This window comes from Brachionichthys hirsutus, chromosome 12, assembly GCF_040956055.1.
Source record: "Brachionichthys hirsutus isolate HB-005 chromosome 12, CSIRO-AGI_Bhir_v1, whole genome shotgun sequence".
Taxonomy (NCBI): Eukaryota; Metazoa; Chordata; class Actinopteri; order Lophiiformes; family Brachionichthyidae; genus Brachionichthys; species Brachionichthys hirsutus.
Genome location: NC_090908.1, coordinates 3753034 through 3772405, shown reverse-complemented (window position 1 = coordinate 3772405; position 19372 = coordinate 3753034). Strand labels below are relative to the sequence as shown.

The following is a 19372-nucleotide window of genomic DNA, read 5'->3' as shown; positions in this document are numbered from 1 at the left end:
ATTAAAGGATTTGGCCTTTGACAGGCAGCATTACAGGGAAAAGGTCGACTGAATGAGGTTAAATTATAATACAATTTTATTTAATGATATAATTTGGATAAGTTTTGCGGGCCGCATTAAAAAGACCAACGGGCCGCATATGGCCCCCGGGCCTGGGTTTGCCCATGTCTGGTATAGCGTGTGCTAGTTGTTTTGAAGAATAATTAAACTTTTAAGGTCCGTCATATGGCTGTTGTTATTAATGTTTTATATATATAATATTTGCCGTGTATGGGGGGGGGGGGGGGGCAAAATCATAATCTCGCAGAGGGCACCAAAATGGCTGACTCTACTATATATTTTTATTTCTCAAACAAATGTTTTGTTCTGAAAACAAGTTCTGATCTTTGGTTTCATTCTATAATACTGAAACAATCTATTTAGATTAATGCCTGACTGTTAAACGTGTATAAAGTGTGTGGTGAGGGGGTTTACAGCCTTAAAACATTTATGTACATGTATAATAATTGTAAAAAAATAAAGATTACTACATTGCGGATTTCACTTATTGCGGGTTGTTTTTGGAACGTAACCCCTGCGGAAAATGAGGGACTACTGTGCATGCAAAATCATAGAATCACCATAAAGAATCGTTAAAGGTCTTTGATTGAAAACCAATGTCATTCCATGTCTGCGGATGTAAATTAGCATTTTTTGCTCAAATCCGGCATATTTACGTCTATTAGATGCATCTGTAGAGATGTTCATTAAATGTTTTATTTATATAGAACACTGAATAATTGATCATCTTACCTCTGAGATGCGAGGCGGGGTGTCGGCGGGGTGTCGGCGGGCTCATCCGGTGTTGTCCAGGGCCTTTCGCCGCTTCACTGCTGACTTGTTGGAACGTTTCCTGTTCCGTCTTTTCGGCTCTTCCACATCAAACGCGCTCTCCATCGCTTCCGTTGTCTGATTCCTCAGTAACTTTCTTTCCATCTCTGTAGACTTCATGTCTCAGCTCGTTCGTGCGAGGATCTGTCAAATATTAATCGAATGCCAATCTAACAACAGTATAGCACCTGCGAGTTTAATAACGCAATGAGGTTCTGACAGCCTGAACTGGGCTTTATATAGTCAGATGTCAGTTGAACATCAAAGCGCCAAGACCTAGACGTTCAGCGCTCAAGGCTTTGAACTAGCGTGTCATAACACAATACTACAGCGACCTTCCCTGATCTGGGATCAGAGCAACAAACAAACACTTTGATGCGATGCTAAAATCCTTCCTTTCATTTTAACCTCTAGTTTGGTGCATTAATATTGTAATAAGGACACGGTGGATCTCACAAAGAGCTTTTAATAAATGGTCACTGTCGGCCGTAACTCCGTCTCTAACTCCCGCAGGCCGCAGCTCCGACTCTCTCTCCCCCCTCCTCCCCGCGGCACCCACCCACACACCGCCCCTCCTCCCTGGATGCCTTCGCGGCTCTCTCCAGAGTAGGAATAATGAACACTCCTAAAACATGAACCGTTACAATGTAATAAAACACAGAAACATCTGCTGCAGTTACTAAAAAGTATTTAAGCAGCAAGGTTTTACAATACGGCCACCCAAGGGTGGAACTGTTTGACTCCTGCCCTCAAAACATGCACCTTTTTGGCCTCCTTCAAAACGGCCCTAAAAATACACCTTTCAGGGGGGCAGGAATGGAGATTGTCATAAAGATTCTAGATTTTTTTAAAGGATTCTTTAACATTGCAAGATAGGGCACTTTTTGACATTTTTCTTAATTTCTTCAAAACATATGGCGGTATGGATCTGAAAAAAAAATATTGTGATCCGGATCCGGCCGAAATTAGTCATGTCATAGACCGTTAAGGAATACTTATGTGTGCCGGATCTGAGAGCTAATTTTCGTTCTAAAATCGGCATTTTTCAGGAGTCCATCCTGACCTTCAATTTTGAAGCTATAGAGACTTCAGATTTGGTGTGCACACTCATAGTTCATTCTAGTTTCACATATGTCACAGCTGTAGTTGTATCTTGTCCCGTTCCGGAGGCAGCAAGCTAGCGCAGGTTTGGCCCTCTGATCCGGAAGCCCCGTTTACCATTGTCTCTTATCGGTTTGTTTGTCTGTCTATGTAGTAATTGTTCAGTATATTATCTCGTATGTATTACATTTTGGGTGATCTGGAAGCTCCAGGGGACCCGTGGGTGGTCCACGGGCCACGCACCGCACTTTGGAAACTTCTCCGCCACAATAAACCTTCAAGTCCTGCAGCTGAAAGTTGAGGAGGAGAATCTCGCGTGACAGCGCCTCGACCGGATCGACTTTTGGACTCGTTCGACCGCATTTTCGCGGGACAGGAAAGCGCGTTGCTGGGAAAATACCGAAAAGGAAACAGTCACAGGTGTGCCGGATAAAAGGGCAGGTAAGCAGCGAGGCTCTGCAAAGAATGCGCTTTTGTTACGCCGCGCATTCATTCGCAGATGAGCTGGATGAACAAAAGGACGCATATTTTATGAATGACGGGCGACGCGCGTAAAGACTGTTGGACGCTTCCTGAAGCGCGTTCATTGCGCTTGTCGGACCGAACCCGCACTTTAGTGCCACTGGACGCTTTGGATGCGCTTTGGATCTGCCCCCCCCCTCCCCGGTGCAGCTCGGATAATACGTGAGATGGAGTGGCGTGAGCGGTCCAACGTGAGCCACGACGACGCATATTTAGAGGCGCAGAGATGGATTGAGGTGAGTCTCTGAACGCAACGATTTGAACATGAAATGTGACAGAAAGGCGGGATGGAGGAGTGCGCGCTGAAAGTCATGGAGACTGTTTAAGTGGATGCGTGAACCCACGCAGACCATGACGCTGCTGCTCACCCGCAAGTTTCAGCCTTTCACCTGGTCAGCAGGTGCGCACCGAAGAACGTGTAACCTTTAACGGTGATGAATCCGTTAGCTGGGAAGATGGAAGATGATATTAATCCCTGATAACAACCCCCCCTCACCCAGAATAAGGGGGCACAATGCACCTGACCCCCCTTTCATTACTGCTGAGACTTGTTGACTCCTCCGTCAGATCTTGTCTGGACCTGCTCATCAGCTTCTGATGCCCCCCCCCCCCCCCCCCCCCCCCCCCCCCCCCCGCAAGCAGGTCTCTGAGGCTAAAGCATAGCCCGTTATTTATTGAAGATCAACCTAGACTGTTTAATTAACTGAGTTGAGACATTCATTTCCCTCAATATGAAAACAAAACAAAAAAATGCCACAAAGGATAATGAAATTGTTGTTTTATTTGTCAGCAGCTAATCCCAAATGACCAAAATGAATTTAATGCAAGTCATTTCATCGTGTTTCTTCAGCTGGGGGAATGTTTTTACATTTATGAAGAACCTCCATTCTTAGTGCGGTGAAGAAAATGCCAAATAGGAACCACCGAACAGATTCCAGCAGCACCTTCTTAAACCGCTCCCCTTTTTATTTCCAGAATGTCACATTTTCCAAAGTTGTCAGGCAACGTCCAGCCTCTCTCTCTCTCTCTCTCTCTCTTGCTCGCTCTCTCGCTCTCTCGCTCTCTCTCTCTCTCTCTCTCACTCTCTCTCTCTCTCTACTAGAGGGTGACATTCTGTTTCCTCATCTTGCACATTCTCTGCCCAGCAGGGTGGCCTGGAGCTGCTGCATAGCCATAACCAAACAAATATTGTTTCACTTTCATGAGTGGGTGGGGGGGGGGGGTAAGAATGCTTGTGATGTGACATCAGTGTGTCTCACACTTACACACTGGGCCATTGTGGTGGCTGAGCTTGTGCATCGGGGGGTGGGGGGGCAACGACTATAGAGCAGGAACGTGAACAAGCTGAATATTTAAGGTGCACAGGAGAGTTGTTTTAACTGATGGGGTTTGGAATGTTCATGGAAATACAAAAATCAATCAACAGGCCAGGTTCTGGCATGAAATAAGTAGTTTGCCTTCAAAGAGACATTTTTGCGGTTCTTGGATTCTGCCTCTGAATGATTAACAAGCTGATCGGCTTCACAGAACCTTCAACTGAGGCATGTGTGTGCCTGGCGAGGCTGGTATTGTTAAAAACTGGACTAAATGGTCTGGATTCCGTCACATGGACGCATTCCTGCGTCAGCTGCCATGGCTGTGAGCATCGACCCCTCAGAGCTGGCCAGCTGTCAGCACAGGGAGCCGCGTTCTACACGACCTATTAGAATAATAGGGCTCCTTGTTAATTCAACAGAGGACCTGCAAGTGTAACTACTGTATTATGACCATAAAGGGGCAGTGCATGTTTATGCACCTTCCAGGTCATGCAGCTCATCTGACCTGTCACGAGTTATCTCTGACTTTGATTTCACACGTAGCCATTATTTATTAGATTATATCTGTGTCCACTTTTAAAAAAAATGAAATTCAGTTGTTAATAAATCAAAGCTTAGCCAGTGTCAGAACTAGAGTGTATATTTATCCCCTCATGTTTTCTCCACTCGGGAATGCACTACTCGGTAAACCTGTTTTTACGGACAAAACATGTTTTGGGCGGAGCCATTTGAACTGCTTTAAGGTCATATAATTGAGTTTTGTCTCCTTTCATGTTGCTGCCATTATCTAACGCTGACCTGCCGTTTTATAATGAATGAATCTGACTATTTCTTATTAGATTGGCTGATTTTTTTTCTTTTTCCCATAAAACTTCTATAAATATAGCGTTAAGTATCCACGTTAATGTTTCAGAAAGGATTTGAATACAATCAATTTGCAGGGAATGTAAACGTAAAAGTGAGAAAGCAGCAAATCTCTGTGTGATATATTTGATTTTTGATCAAATATTTTAGGCTCCTTCAGTTTTTTTCTTTAAACAAAAATATTTCTCATTGTAGTTCAGATTTTGCCCTCAAAGTTTGTCTCTTTGTTACTAACACCACCAAATCTCAAAACAGATTGAAATGTTCTTTTTTTGAGAGGCGGCCCGCAGAAAGGGGAAGAGGTGTTTAGTAGCTCAGCTGGTCGAGACTTGGGTTTGCCCTCACCCTGTTCCCTCTCCATGCATGTTACAGGGCCCCTATATACTGAGCATGTGTGTGTGTGTGTGTTTGTGTGTGATTTGTTTAGAGGGGGCCCTATAACCTGGGTGAAAATGACATTTCATCGTATTCAGCTCATCATCAATGACAAAATAACATTTTCTTTCTTTTTTTTGATTACAAACGCCCCTGAAGTCAACATGGATGGTAGCGTTTGTTAATGTGTCACCCACTCCTGCAGCCGTCACTTATTGCCCTCTGTGGCTGCTGTTGTTTTCCACACCAGGAGCTGTGAGACTGCACCCTTCATTAGTCACCTCACCGCAGCGCCATTCTGGGCTCTGCCTGTTTTGATAGAGACTATAGGATGTCATCTTGTGATGCAGGACTTCACACAACAAGCCTTTCACTGGCAGCTACATGTTGATGTATTTCTACCATTATGCTATAGTAGAATTCTGCTTGAATGTGTGTGTGTGTGTGTGTGGCCCTGCGATGAACTGGCGGCTTGTCCAGGGTGTTCCGTTGACTTCTGGGATAGGCTCTAGCAGGACCCGCGACCCGGTGACGGACCACGCAAGTTTCGGAAAATGAAATAAATGAATGAATGAATGGCTCATTCCACCGTGGCATATTTTTCTTGCCTGGGATTTCGCACACTGATTTCCCTCAGTGCGCTCTATGAATACATCTGAAGTCACGGACCCAGAGACTCCCAGATTCCTTTTCGCTGCATCATGATGCCATTCTTGGTTGACTGCAGTTATAATAATAATAATAATAATAATTCTTTTCATGCATCAGAGCCACTCCCCTGTCTCTTGATCATCATGAGACACAGTTACTCCACAGGTTGAGCAGTGCATTGCTGAGGGGAACCAGGCTGGTTCTGCAGGAAGGCATGCTGTTTTTGAAGTCTCTCCGCCCACCTTAAATCTCCTTGTTAGCAGCAGTATGCTGTCGCAGATTAGACTTCTTATCCCACATGGCCGGTTCGAAGGGAGAGGGAGGAGGCCCAGCAGGTTGGATCCGAGGGGAGTTAATGCTTCTAATGATGACGATGGGGAGGACCGAACTACTCAGCCGGGGAGTGTCTCACCTTCCACACACAGACTAGGAACTAACATCGAAATCATCCCATTGGCTGAATGTCATTTTACAAAGTCAATGTTTCCCAGCCAGGATTACGCAGCTCCAGTAAGCACTAAAAGAAGCCTAGTAATTGTGTTCTGTTTGTTTTACATGGCTCCGCTGCTGCCCCACAAGAAAAAGAACAGTAGGAGTCAGGATTTCATGTGCCGAGTGCAGCACTGGCGATTACATTCCGTGCAGTCAAACGTGTTTGCTCTCTGTGTGCATGCGGATGAGTTTCTGTTTTGCGTTGTGCGGCCGTGATTGTATTTATGTCAGTGCCGGAGGAGAAGACTGAGATCGCTGAACGTTTACCGAAACCAAGCTGTGTCCAAACAATGTGCTGATTGCATTGCACAAACACAGAAAGACTATAGGCAGGCTGTCAATCATCTATCGCAGCACGTCCTGACTCTCTGGGAATGATGGCGATGTGAGTCTTTGTCCACCTCAGTCCACCCAGGACACGGCCTAAGGTGCGACATGGCTTTGATTGGGACTAATAATAGTCCCCGCCAGCCATTTGGCCTAATAGCTACCGCTCCTCCAGCACTAATCCCAATCATGGCCTTTGTGTAACTGTTTTAGTAATTGCCTTGGCCTGTTTCCTGTTTCACCTTGTAAGGCAAAGCAATGTTTTTACACCTGGTAAATCAAACCACTTGTGATGGGGATACCCGTTTAACTTGTTTTGCCTTGTCCGTGAGTGTTTGCACTTTTCCACCGCCTATCTTCCAGTACTGTATATTTAAAGTAAATGATGACGAATATGGAGACATATGAAGCTAAAATACACGTCACGTTATTTTGTAATAATAGAAATGCTTCTGAAAATGCTTCTGAATATAATTCTTTACAATTTACCAGAAACTATATCCTCCAAGACGATCATCCAGTCACATCGTAGTACAACAGTGAGATGTTACTGTAATCATAAGTACGTTTTTCAGTTTTCCGGACTGGGATGATTTAGCAGAATATAGCATAAACCTGCTGCACTGACCTTTTTTTTTGGAAAGTTAAGTCATAGGCCAAGAAACATTTGATTAGTGACTGGTGTTTTTGTATGGATCCATATCCAGGACATTCTCCGACACAACGTTGAGCTCTTTGCTATACATCTGCGGTACGGCACTTACTGGAATGCAAAACATGCATGCATCCAATTTATTTTTGTCGTAACTATGCATTTAGATGTTCACCCAGACACACGCGAAGCATCCTTTAAAATAACAGAGAGGATTTTGTGAACTGATGGAAGTAAACAATCTCATTGCTTTCTAAGGTAACCAGCAGCTGTGGCTCCTTTAGTGGCTCTCAGGTCCTGATTGGTTGAACTCGAGATGACGAGAACAAAACAGGATGCTCTTTTAAGGCGTGGCCAAGAGCATGTGAATGTGAAAACCTCTTTTTCAGAGAAAAATAGAACTAATAATAATGCTGTTATTTCCGTATTACATTTTTAAGATGCAGAATGTAGAGATGAGCTCGAATCACAGCTGCTGATTGATTCTCTGTCTCTATCGTATGTGCATTGGAGTTTGTAAGGCTTCGCGTCATGCATGCAGTGTGTGTGGATTTCTGCCATGCGTAATGACTCCTGCTGTTTCTGCAGTGGTGGTTTGAGATCATGCGAAAGGCATGAGTTTATAACGCAGGGCTGTGTCCCCCCCCCCCCCCAGCGCGCCAGATGGTCCCGTAGCCTTGTGGCACAGGCAGCTTGAATCCTTCACAGTTTTGACTTTGTTCCTCTCTTTATCAGGGACTTTTAGTATTGCAGTGAGGAAAGCTGAGCCACTGGAGAGAGCTGCTGAAGCATACCTGAAGAACTGTTCTCAACTCTGTCCCAGAGCCACCGTAGGAACTCGGAGGAAATACCTCTGGCTTCCTCTGTTACTGTTCCCCACATCCTACCTTTCTTCTGCGAGCACCACGCCCCCCCCATCAGATGCATGTAAACCTTTTGCCTCCTCGCCTCATTCAGCGATTCTCGCTGTTCTACTCACCGTCTTCGTGTCCCTTTCTTTCCAGGCTGTAACCAAGAAAGCGTTTGGGACCGATGACTTCCGATCAGCGTTGGAGAACGGGGTTCTGTTGTGTGAGTAAGTACTCTGCTATTCCCAGGCAGCTTTCACATGGGAGCTGTCTGCAGTCTAGTGTGCCGTCCAGTATGAGCGCTACTGATATTTCTCAGGCAGACCCCCCCCTGCCGGGTTTATGTTTTTTTGTCAGCCACACAAAGTGAGTTAGTGCTTTGATGCAACACAATAAAAGGTGTATTAGTCATTTCCAGGGTCAGACCCCCCCTCCCCTTGTGGGCTCTTGTTTGAGATTATGAAGTGCATTTCATGAGGAGTGGTGTTGCATATGTCACAGATGTTCCAGATCTGTGGATGGGCAGAGTGCCATCCTTACTTTAATGAGAGCTGTGAGAAGCTGTGCAGTGGATGGAAACCACATTTGAAGAGCCAGGGTGCCCTTGCCTTCTCATTAACTCTGTCTGCTTCAGGAGTTGTGATGAGGTCGGGGAACAAAAGAGGAGCTTTTGGCTTTGCGACTGGACTTTTCTCAGATTGGGATGCGAGGGAGTGAAGTAGTGCGCGGTGGGGTTTGCATCAGTCTCCTTGCATGAACGCAGCGAGGTGATTGGCCTGAATCAGCAGGAAGCTGTAATCATGGCGAGCTGCCCGTGCAGAATCTCTCCAGCCTTCTTTAGCATCAACCTCGTTGTGCTGATTTCAGCCTGCCGGGTAAGGAAGAGGAAGACTGATTAAATCACTGCCACATAGAAGCACTCGTTCCCCCATTGTGTTGTGGTTATCACAGCTGTTTGAAAAGGACGCTCCTTCATTGTGGGTCACGCACGATTATATTCCACTTTGTTTGCAGTGTGCCTTATCTGATGAAGTTATCAGAGCGTTCTATTGTTTCATTGCTAAATGAGTAACTTAGGCCCAAATGCCTTTTGCGTGCTCTCAGTCCAGCTATTGTCCAAAAAACAGCAAAGTCTTACCCCCCATGCACCTACCCCCCCTCTGTCTACTGAAGATACGCCGCCTTAACAAGTCTGTTGAGATTTCAGTGTTTTCTGACGTATTTGAATCATGTTGTTTGCAGATTAAGATTTTGCACGAGTAGTTTTGTGAACAATCATCAAAGAAATGCCACAATCAATCGTTCCTTTATAATACGGTAATTTAATTATTATTAGTGACAGTTCTAGGTTTACCTTTTTACTTTATTCCTTTATAAGTTTCCTTTGAATGCTAAGCCAAACATTTCTTACTTAGGATAAAATGGGGGGAATAAACTACTTTTGCTGTGGTAAGATGGATTTTTTTTAATAGTATTTTTTGCCATTTTACGGACACTTCTTTTGCATTGCGTCCAATAGCATACTCTCGTCTACTGAAAGGCGCGGCTTTTTATCCGAGCATTTCCTGGCATGTGGTGAGTCGAGGTTTGTGTGGGGTAGAAGAGGGCAGGTTGTAGGATCATAGGCCTTTCTGTTTACAACGGAACCATCTACTAAACTGATGCCAGGTGGCCACCGGTACACAATGTCATGAATATTTTTTATTTTTTTTTATTAGATAGAATGTTGGAGTACAAGTACAGTCACACAGTAGCATGTATTACAGTACAAATAAAGTCAAACATCCTGTCTAAGAGGAGCATTTCAAAAAAGCCCTTGCGGTCTTGTTTCCGTTGAAAGTCCTTCGTACATAAATCATCCACACACAACACCAAGACTTTGCAACCCCCCCCCCCTATTTGATTGTCACAGCACTGCAGCCAATCACAATGGGCTTTCACTTACTGTCTGCCTTTCCATGACGGGGGTTCTCTCTTTGTTTTGCTCACAGACTGATCAACAAGATCAAACCTGGCATAATTAAAAGGATTAACAGGCTGCCCACACCCATCGCTGGACTGGTAAGTCTTTTTATTTTTATTTTTACTCATCTTAAATGTGAGACTTTATTAAGTTTAAACGGATATCTTGGCATATGCGGCCTCCGCAGCTCATCCTAGGTTCCTTCTTCATGTCAGGGTGGCATGAAGATGGAAGGGCATTGAAATGTGAGAGGAGGCTGAGCGAAAGTGCAGCAGGTGAACCGGCTGGTGACACGTCTGAGGTGTGGATGGCAACGAGAGAGCGCTGTTTGCCCCCGCGACTTGTGGCTCCTCGTTTCCATCCCCACTGATGCGTTCGGTGAACTTGGGGCTGCTCGAATGGCCACATTTGAGTGCAATTCTGAAAATGACGTCTGCTGTGCTTGAATCAAAATTAAGACACAAATGTTTTATAGTGTTATTATAATGAGGTTTTTGATTGAGCTGCTGCAGGTTAGAACAGGGGAGACGTTTTCTTTTTTTTTTGTCTGGCAGCGCCTAATCAGCTTGTGGCCGAGGCCTTTTGGGCTCCCCTGAAGTAAATGTTTTAGGAGTGTCTGCACATTAGTGCTTGAGAAGTAGAGGGTTGAAAACTCTACCTTAAACCCATCCCTCACAACGCACCATCTTGTGGGACTAATGGAGTCCAGCTGTTTGGAGGAATTACAGAGAACCGTAACCCAGACAGTCTGACTAACTGTCGGTGGGGTCAGCATGTTTGGAGTAGAAGAAACAGACTGCCACACAGGCTGCAAAAGTAAGCAGTAAACATATTATTTTCAGTACCAAATACTGCGATTGCTTAAGAATAAATAAATCAAAGTCCCTGCCGGTTTGTCTTGGACAGCCGATAGTAAGACTGGCGGGGCACCTGCTGAGTGAGGTGAAGTATCTCCTCCATCTGCAGCACTGCTGTGGTACTGTTGAGACTCGGACACAAACCTGAACCCACCCGATCATAAAATCGACAGTAAATGTGGAGGAATGTGTGGCCAGCAGTTCAGCTGCTGCCAACAACATGAAGAGAAGCGTAGAGTTTTCCAAAAATACATCACGCACTCTGACTCCGCTGTGAGAATCAGCCCCCCCCCCCAAAGGAGTCGAGTGATGCTGTTAAGATTGCTTGTTCCCATAAATTCTGATGCTTCTGTGCTTGGAAAATGTAATTCAAGCATTAAATGCTTGTGCTTTCCTTCCATAGTGGTAATTATTCTACACACGTGAATCAAATTTTTGTTTGGTAAGAAAACAACTTTTTTTATATTCTGGAATTCCAAAATGAAAAAAAAACATTAATCCTTTTTTTTCAGGGGTTGGGGGGGTTGTAATATAGGCGCAGTATAACTTAAATCATTAATATAATCAAACATGCCTCATTAACACTCAGTAAACATTTTCTGCTGTAAACTTGTTCTACTTTGGATTGCTGAGAGATTTTAGCGCTCAAACGGATACCGGGCCTCAGTTCTGGCAGGGTCAGAAGCCCAGGAATGGTAGAAGGGGAAAAACAGGGAAATCTGTGGGCTTGTGGAATATTTAACACTGGCTCCTGACCCAAACCTATTTCTTGGCTTCTCTTGCATCCAAGCTAATGTTTCCCCCCGTCAGCACACGCTTTTGCCCGTTGCCGAGCACTCGGTGAACTGTGGGTTTGTGTCATAAGGCACCCTGGTTTGGGCCTCGCTCTGCTTTCGCCCATGCCAGGCTGGAAGCCAGCAGTGTGTGGTGTGGCAGCCAGCGACTCCAACTGGGTTTGTGGATTTCAGGCCCGCTCAGCTGAATCCAGGAGGATGGATTTAAAGATGGCTCAGATAGACTTTGTCCACCATAAATACACTGCAGCTGACATGATGGTGATTTTTCCTGAACACACCAACTACTCGTTGAGTTAGAGGCAGCAGTGGGAGGAGATAGAGACCGTTTCAATGGCGTCTTTCCTCACATAATGTCCGTGTAATCGTCTGTGCAACGAGAGGCATTCGACCATGTTTTGTTACAGTGTTTGTCTTGTATGGGTCCATGTTATGACTGGACAGGACTGTTGGTGCAGAAAGGCCCTTTTACTGGGCCCGTTTTCAGGAGGGACAACATTTTAAGAATTCAATCTCCTCTCTGTTTATGGTCACAGGACTTGAAAATGTGTAGACTGAACTCTTAACCATCGCCTGGTGTTTGAAACACTGCCAGGGGTCCGTTGAGGGTAGACAAAGAATTCAGTGGAATAAAGAGTCACTGCAATATGGCCAAAGATGTTCATTTTTTTATTTTTTGCACAGAAATCTTTTTGTTTCTTGGTGTGAAGTGCTTAATTCAGGGTCCTCAAGTCTGAGAGGATTAGAGGCTGTTGGATGGGTACAGCATATTTAGCAGGATTATATGCAGACACGAGTCAGCATAGCATTCCTGCAGCGTTGTTATCGCTGCATGTTCTGAGACAGAGAACATGGAGCATGTCAGGAGGGCTTTTCTTGGAGTTTGCCCATTTTGCTCTTTGAAGTCAAGCAACATACCGAAGTCATATTACGTGTCCCTTTAAACAGGCTCGGTATAGGATAGGTAGTCTGTCTACACAAGAGGAGCACCAGGGCCTAAAGCATGTGGTGAGATTTTCACAACTTCTAGCAGCAATAAAGTTCAATTGTCCTTTGTGACCTGCATTTTCTTTTTTTAATATAAGACTAACATTTTGAACTAGATTGACCAACAGCTTTGACACTGTTAGCTCATTGCACATACATTGGTATTGGTGTAAAGTCAGTCAGTTCTGCAAGACGTTGCTGCACAGAAATGCAATCATGATTCAAGTGCAGAGTATGTCCACCAGAGAGCACTGACAACTATCACAGTTCTCTGAATGTTAATGTAAGACTGAATCAGCATCGGCCTGAAAATCCAGAACCAGTTGGTTCCACACGCAGAAGTCCAATACTTTACTGTGCCGGTTCTTGGCAGCTATATTAGGGTGGTGGCTGGTAGAAATAGTAGTTTAGAAACTTGGATGGTAGTTAGAGTTAGAGGTGAAAGGAGTGAACTAGGAGAATGGAAGCCTAATCCAGTGAGAAGCTCCGCCCTATAGCCAATATTTACAAAATACTACATGAACAACGTTGCAGTTGTTAAACTTCGGTGGCAATTGTTCATTCATGTTTTGACATTCAACTCTGCAAATGTCATCTTTTATCTTTTGGATGAGATTATTTCTGGATGGATCCAGTGAGCCTTTTCTGCACAGGATGTATTAACAAAATTAGAAGGTGGGCTTTGGCAAACTCATGCCGAAAACAAAGAAAAGCACTCGCAGACCTCCGCCAAGCTGCTAATTGGATTCACGACGTCCACATGGTGATCTGGATCATCATCAAATCATTCTAAATTGTTCTTGGGATCTTTATACACCAGCCATGAAAATAAAAAAATAATTGGAGTTGATGTGTGTTTTTAACTGATTTTTGAATTCATAAATGGGTTTTCAATGTTTAAATATTTTTTTCTGACCTCATAATGGATCAGATCCAGAAGACATTTTGCATGATCGTGCATATTGGATGCTTTTATGACTGTGATTTTTGATGAGTGAATTGAATACATATTTTACAAGATCTGATTTTTTTTAAGCCTCAATTATAAGTAAATAGGAAAATCCAGATTTTCTTTTTGTATCCAGACAGGTATTCGGATCACTCTCAACATTTAATGGGATCTAAATTAGACCAAGACCCATCTTCAGATTTTCTTTCATCAAGATCCATCCAGCAGTTTTTCCCTAATCTTGCAAACTTGTTACTGTTGGCAGATCATTTGCGCAGTAGATTGAATCTGTCACATCATTTCCGTTACCCCTGCTACTGCTTGACCCTTGGCCCTCGGGGGCCCACAGTGACCTGAGGGGCATGGCAGAGTGCTGCTCAGGGATAAGCAAAGCTGTTAGCAAGGGATTCATGTGCAGAGAGGTCAGATCTCTCCTACCATTTGCTAATAAGCATGTTTGCTGCTTAAATATAGAACACGCTACCCTTCAATTACACGCAACGACGTGAAAGCCGTGTTTCATTACATTAAAACTCTCTTGGGCAGTTTAGTCCCAATGGGAAGTGCAGATTTACAGATAAGACAACTAAGGATCACAACTGGAAAAGCCCAAACCTCAGAACGGAATGTTTTTTTTTATTTTCATGAATGAAGATTTGCTTTTGAAGTGACCTGGGCTCTGTGTATTTGACATTTGATGTACAGTATGTATGCAATATTTGTACAACAGAATGCTTCATGGAATCTTGAATTACACTCACACTTTTGTTGCACTATAAAATGATTGGCATAGAGTGTAGGAGGTGGAGAATTTTTTATTCCACACCCTCTTGCTTGAAAAACAGGTGTTGCCACCCGAGGTCATGTTTCATAGCAACAAAGTGTCTCTAAAATACTTTGCTGCCCTGCGCATTTTGCAGGTATTCAACAGGAAAGGGCTTGGCAGGGTAAGGAGTGGACAGTTTCAGGGTGTGAGGAGGAGATCGCAACAAGCTATTGTGTGTCATTTTGCATTTGCATGGCAAGTTGGGCGGGACTTGAGCACAACTCTGATGTCACCCTTCCTGCTTTTGGCTTTGTGGCCTCCCTCTCCCAGCCCACAGGTAGCTCTGCAGCTGTCAGTCAGCGCCCGTCACACGGCCTCACCTCCATGTGGTGTTTGTGTGTTCAGCTCCGGGTCCCTTCCTATTTGCTGCACATAGGCTCCTCCCCTGCTGTCGCTGCTCATTTGTGATATGAACTTTGGAAGCAATGAGCTGTAGGCTGTGTCCCCCACCAGGGAATTCTTGAGTGATTATTCTTTGCCACTGAAGGTGGACAAGCCTCGTCTCATTCTTTGTTCTTGTCCCAGGACAACCTCAACGTCTTCCTCAAGGCCTGTGGGAAGCTTGGATTAAAGGAAGCGCAGCTCTTTCACCCCGGAGACCTTCAGGATTTATCCACCAGAGTCACAGTCAAGTAAGTCGTGATCCTTTGGCCTTTGTGAAATATTTTTTTCGCTTTGATATCCATCAGAATTTAAATCCTCCTTTAGGCAGAGAACATAACCTTATTTATTCTTTAAGACCAATATAACTCTGAGAGTTCACAGGCACATGTTTCAGGCGAGTCGTGCTACAATCTGCATTTTAAATAAAGGTCAGCACTATTTTCATTGAGCTCCTTTTTTAATCAATACTCTGTGTTGCTTCAACATGCGGCGGAAGGGCTGGCTGAATCTCACAGGCATGAAGAACAAACAATACAAAATCCAGAAATTCTGGTCTTCCTCTACAATCAAAAAAAATAAATACTTGGAAAATATATTTCCTTTGGGCGCCGGTCCATCCAGACGTGACTCCAGTCATAAACATAGACATGAGCCATTCTTTGTCAGACGTAGATCATAAATGTCAAAGACTTTTCTGACAGTGCGCCGAAGAAGACAAATGGTATGGTGGTATTTTGCCATTGAAACTTGCTCTCGCCAGTTTCAATGGCAGCATTCGTGTGGTATGTTGAACAACCTGTTCAGTCTTTACACAGGTATGCCTTCAGGAGAATGTCAGGTCGGTCGGGACACAGTCTGTTCACTGTCATATTGTCTGTGGCAGCACAGCCGTGCTTCAGCAGTAATGCATGCAGAGCGCACCTTTAGGCTGTCAGGACCAAACGCGTTGAGTTTGGTAATAAAGTTGTGATGTCACACAGGTAGGTTCAAAATGCTGCATACTGTTGGTGCCGCTGTTCTCCCTTGAACGCCGTCTCGTGTTTATTCTAAGATGTTTAATCAAGCTCAGTTTCGATGCTGCTTTGAGATGATACCACAGCTAGGAACCTTTCCCATGATGCACCTCACTCTGTCAGTCAGTTTTCAATAACCCAGTTGGTACCAAATCCATTATCACCACAAAGACGCACGCACACACACACACAGGGGCAGATGCAATGTACGCAAACAGAAATGTCGGCTCTAAATAAACAAATCTTCCTTAGTTTCACCAAGACACTCCCTTTTGCGCAGGGCTGGCTGATGCTGCTTTTAGAAAAGCCACGCCATTCATGAAATGTGTAAACGATGTATTTAAGAATACATTCATAGAATTTAGAAATTAAATGTAGTTATTTCCAGATCTGATTTTAAATCCCACTTTGCTGAGATCAGATTTGCCGCATGTCTGCCTTCATGCAGGGCTTTGGTCAGAGAGTCCTGGATTTCCTATATTTAGGATCTGGGGGGGGGGTCACTTGGGCAGGGAGCAGAGTTTAGAATATCACCATTGAGAGGAAGCGCTTTTAATAGTCTGCCATCTCTTCCCAGAATATTCTGGCCCCTGCATGTGGCCTTTGCCTGTCATTCGTTTTGTGTGTGTGTGTGTGTGTGTGTGTGTGTGTGTGTGTGATAGCACACATATTAAAGTCTGAGATTGTTTTCGCTCCAAATCTGTTAATTCAAGGGAAAAGACAAGTATCATTCTGCGTTGCATATCGCAGCACCGCTCTTGTGTTTTAGATTCACCAGCAGCTGCTCAGACTCAACAAGCTGAAGCATTTTCTTTTACACTCTTTTCTTTTTCAACGTGATTTTTTTTTAATGTTCTTGAATGCAGCTTATTTAATGTGCAGCGCCGTTTCTTTTGCTGCTACATTAACCGTGTTTTCCAGCTGAGGTATTTTTAGCTCAGAGGGATGGCATAGAGTAACATGAGGAAATAATCCCAAATAGTGGCGAACACAAGCAGCCAAAGTCTTTAATGAACTCTTAAACTGCTGTTTATCAATGCCAAAGTTAAATGAGCTTTGTTTAAAAGTTTGTATTTATTAATTCCACGTAGGAATAAATTCCAAATTCCACTTTCGTGTGGCCATTGCTTTTTCCAGAGGCCCAGCGGTTAGAGCTAGGTGTATTTAATTCAGCATTTATTTATTTTTTTCATTTTGGTCATTTATCTAACAAGAATGGCAGATGCTTTCTTATTACAGCTTCTGATATGTGAGGATTTCTGTGGCCAGGAACAGTGGAGACGTCACGGCCACCTTGGACTTTGGGAGGCTGTGATTAGCTTGTTTTTTGGCATCTCAAAGGCCAAACGATTAATAGATTAATCAATAACAGGAATAAGCTTCGGTGGCAAATCACCTGGCCTAATTTATATGAAATGAAATGAATTGGTAATTAATATTATTTTCAATCAACCTGTGCGCTGCACACAAAATAAATCACTCATCTACAATCATTAGAAAGGCTACTATCTTTCAGCCGGAACCTCAGACCTTCACTGTGTCCAGAACATACTTTAATTCATACGAGTTCATGTCGTCACAACAGCCATAAAAGAGTATACTGATCTATGTTGGCCTTTGAGCTTTGTGGTGTTTTCAGATTCTGCCTTACCACCAGCTCATATGACTCTATTGCCTTATGTTGTGAAATGTGTCATTTGATAAAGCCGCTTATCAGCTACAAATATTTTCTGTATCAAAATTGGGAGATAGCATGACGAGCTTTTTTAACAGACGGATACGCGAAGATGAATATCATCCGCTGTATTGCTCATTATAACTAAATGCAAATGTGCTCCAAGGATCCAAAGGTGGTATTGAACCTATCGAATCTGGTTCATCACTGGAGGCTGTGGATTCTCCAGGCCTTTAGTGGCCATGTGAGACTCAGCAGTAAGAGTCGAGGGGGGACGTGCGGCGCGACGCTGAGGATTCTCATGCCGCATTTCTGCCTGTAAAATACAGGAACCTCAGATTTACAGCCCTTATGCCTGCAATGCATCATGGTAAGTTTAAGATGCAATCTGGCACATCTTATCTTGGAGGAAGAAACGACTTAATAAATCCCTCAGGAGAAGTTATTTTTCCACATGCAGGAGTTTACGTTTAGCCAATTGCTGTATTAAACTACAAGTCCCAGCAGTCAATAAATTTGCAGCTCAACCTGGAGTGGTGCTTATAAAACTATATAATTTGTATAATCACCACTATTATGTCACATTATGTCACATTTTCAGCTCAATGTTCATTTGCCCAGCACTTTTTTTGGTGCATTTTAGATTCATCACTTTAAAAAAGAAAAGATCTAAAACACTAAATGTTCACCATCAGACAGCAGAAAGACACCGATTGCGATTAGGACGAGAACAAAGTGATGCATTTAACAGCTAATCTTATTGGAGTGGCTAGAGGCTACTAAGATAGTGCTTTTATTCTGTGACCTCCAATAATTGACAGAATAGATCCCCAGCTGAGAGAGGTCCAAAGTCTCACTCACTGCCTCTGCCTCCTTAAACAAATTATTGACAAGGCTAGCAAAGGGGATTCACAAGAAAAATTGGCCGGCACATCAAACTTTATTGTCCTTTGAGGAATGTGACTGTTTAAAATAATTATATGATTATGCAATGGAGTCCTTGGCTGATAATCAAAGCAAATGTTTGAGCTCGCTGCAGGAATGTGTTGCTTTCCCAGATAGAGTTTGACAGACTCAGCATATTTTTTTTTATCAGCTTTCATTCAGCACCAACGTGCAGCATATTGTATATCGGTCCTTGTATGTGCGCTTGTTTATGTCATTTAAGGCCTTCCTCTTGAGCGGGTAATCCAGTTCCCTGCATGTTAGTTCTTTGGGTGTGGCTCACTGAGCTGGCCCTTTGGCACGCTAGTTGCATGCTTTAAAATATGACGCTGCTGTCACATCATTTTTGCACGGAGCTGTGCGAACTGTGGGAAGGTTGTGAAACCAAGTACTGATGATATTGAAAGGCCAATAAAGTTTCAATCGCAGACATGGACCTGGCTGTAAAAAGTCCAACGCAACAAGGGGTTATATTTATATGTGATCTAGTGTAGATGGCCCGGAGAGAGATATGCCAGCCTCACCCTGCCCCCCCCCCCTCACAGAGGCTGCACTGTCTCGGATACGTATGACACCATGATGCACAACACACAGCTGATGCCTTTGCTCGAGTCTCATTGTGTCAGTCTTTAAGGGTTCTTGGTTCGCGATGGCATCTGGGTGTGTGTTCATCTGGAATCTGTTTCATTAGCGTGAAAGAAGTGGATGCTGCAGAACAAGTCATCTTCACTACGGAGGTATGCTTCTGACACACATGCACAGCTGCTCATTTAAGGCGTCATCTTCTGATTGCTCTTCGTGTTGTTGGCACACGCAGACTGAGGCGAATCCATGTGTGACCGCCGCTGACTGAACTTGAGACACAATTTATTTTGGCTCATGTTTTCTATTGTTTGAACATTTTAAATGGAAGCTTCTGTTTCTGTAGTTGTTTTAGTTGTTGCTGGCAGAACTCGGCCTT

The 19372-nt window shown here is 43.9% G+C and overlaps 1 protein-coding gene across 1 annotated transcript in view; it reads left to right on the top strand.

The window, feature by feature from the left end:
• Window positions 1-2660: 2660 nt before the first annotated feature.
• lmo7a (LIM domain 7a) overlaps window positions 2661-19372 on the top strand; it is a 39418-nt gene continuing 22706 nt past the window's right edge. The window contains 4 exon segments of the mRNA XM_068746036.1: window positions 2661-2729; window positions 8175-8245; window positions 10010-10079; window positions 14920-15026. Of these exon segments, the coding sequence (XP_068602137.1) occupies window positions 2661-2729; window positions 8175-8245; window positions 10010-10079; window positions 14920-15026 (317 nt within the window).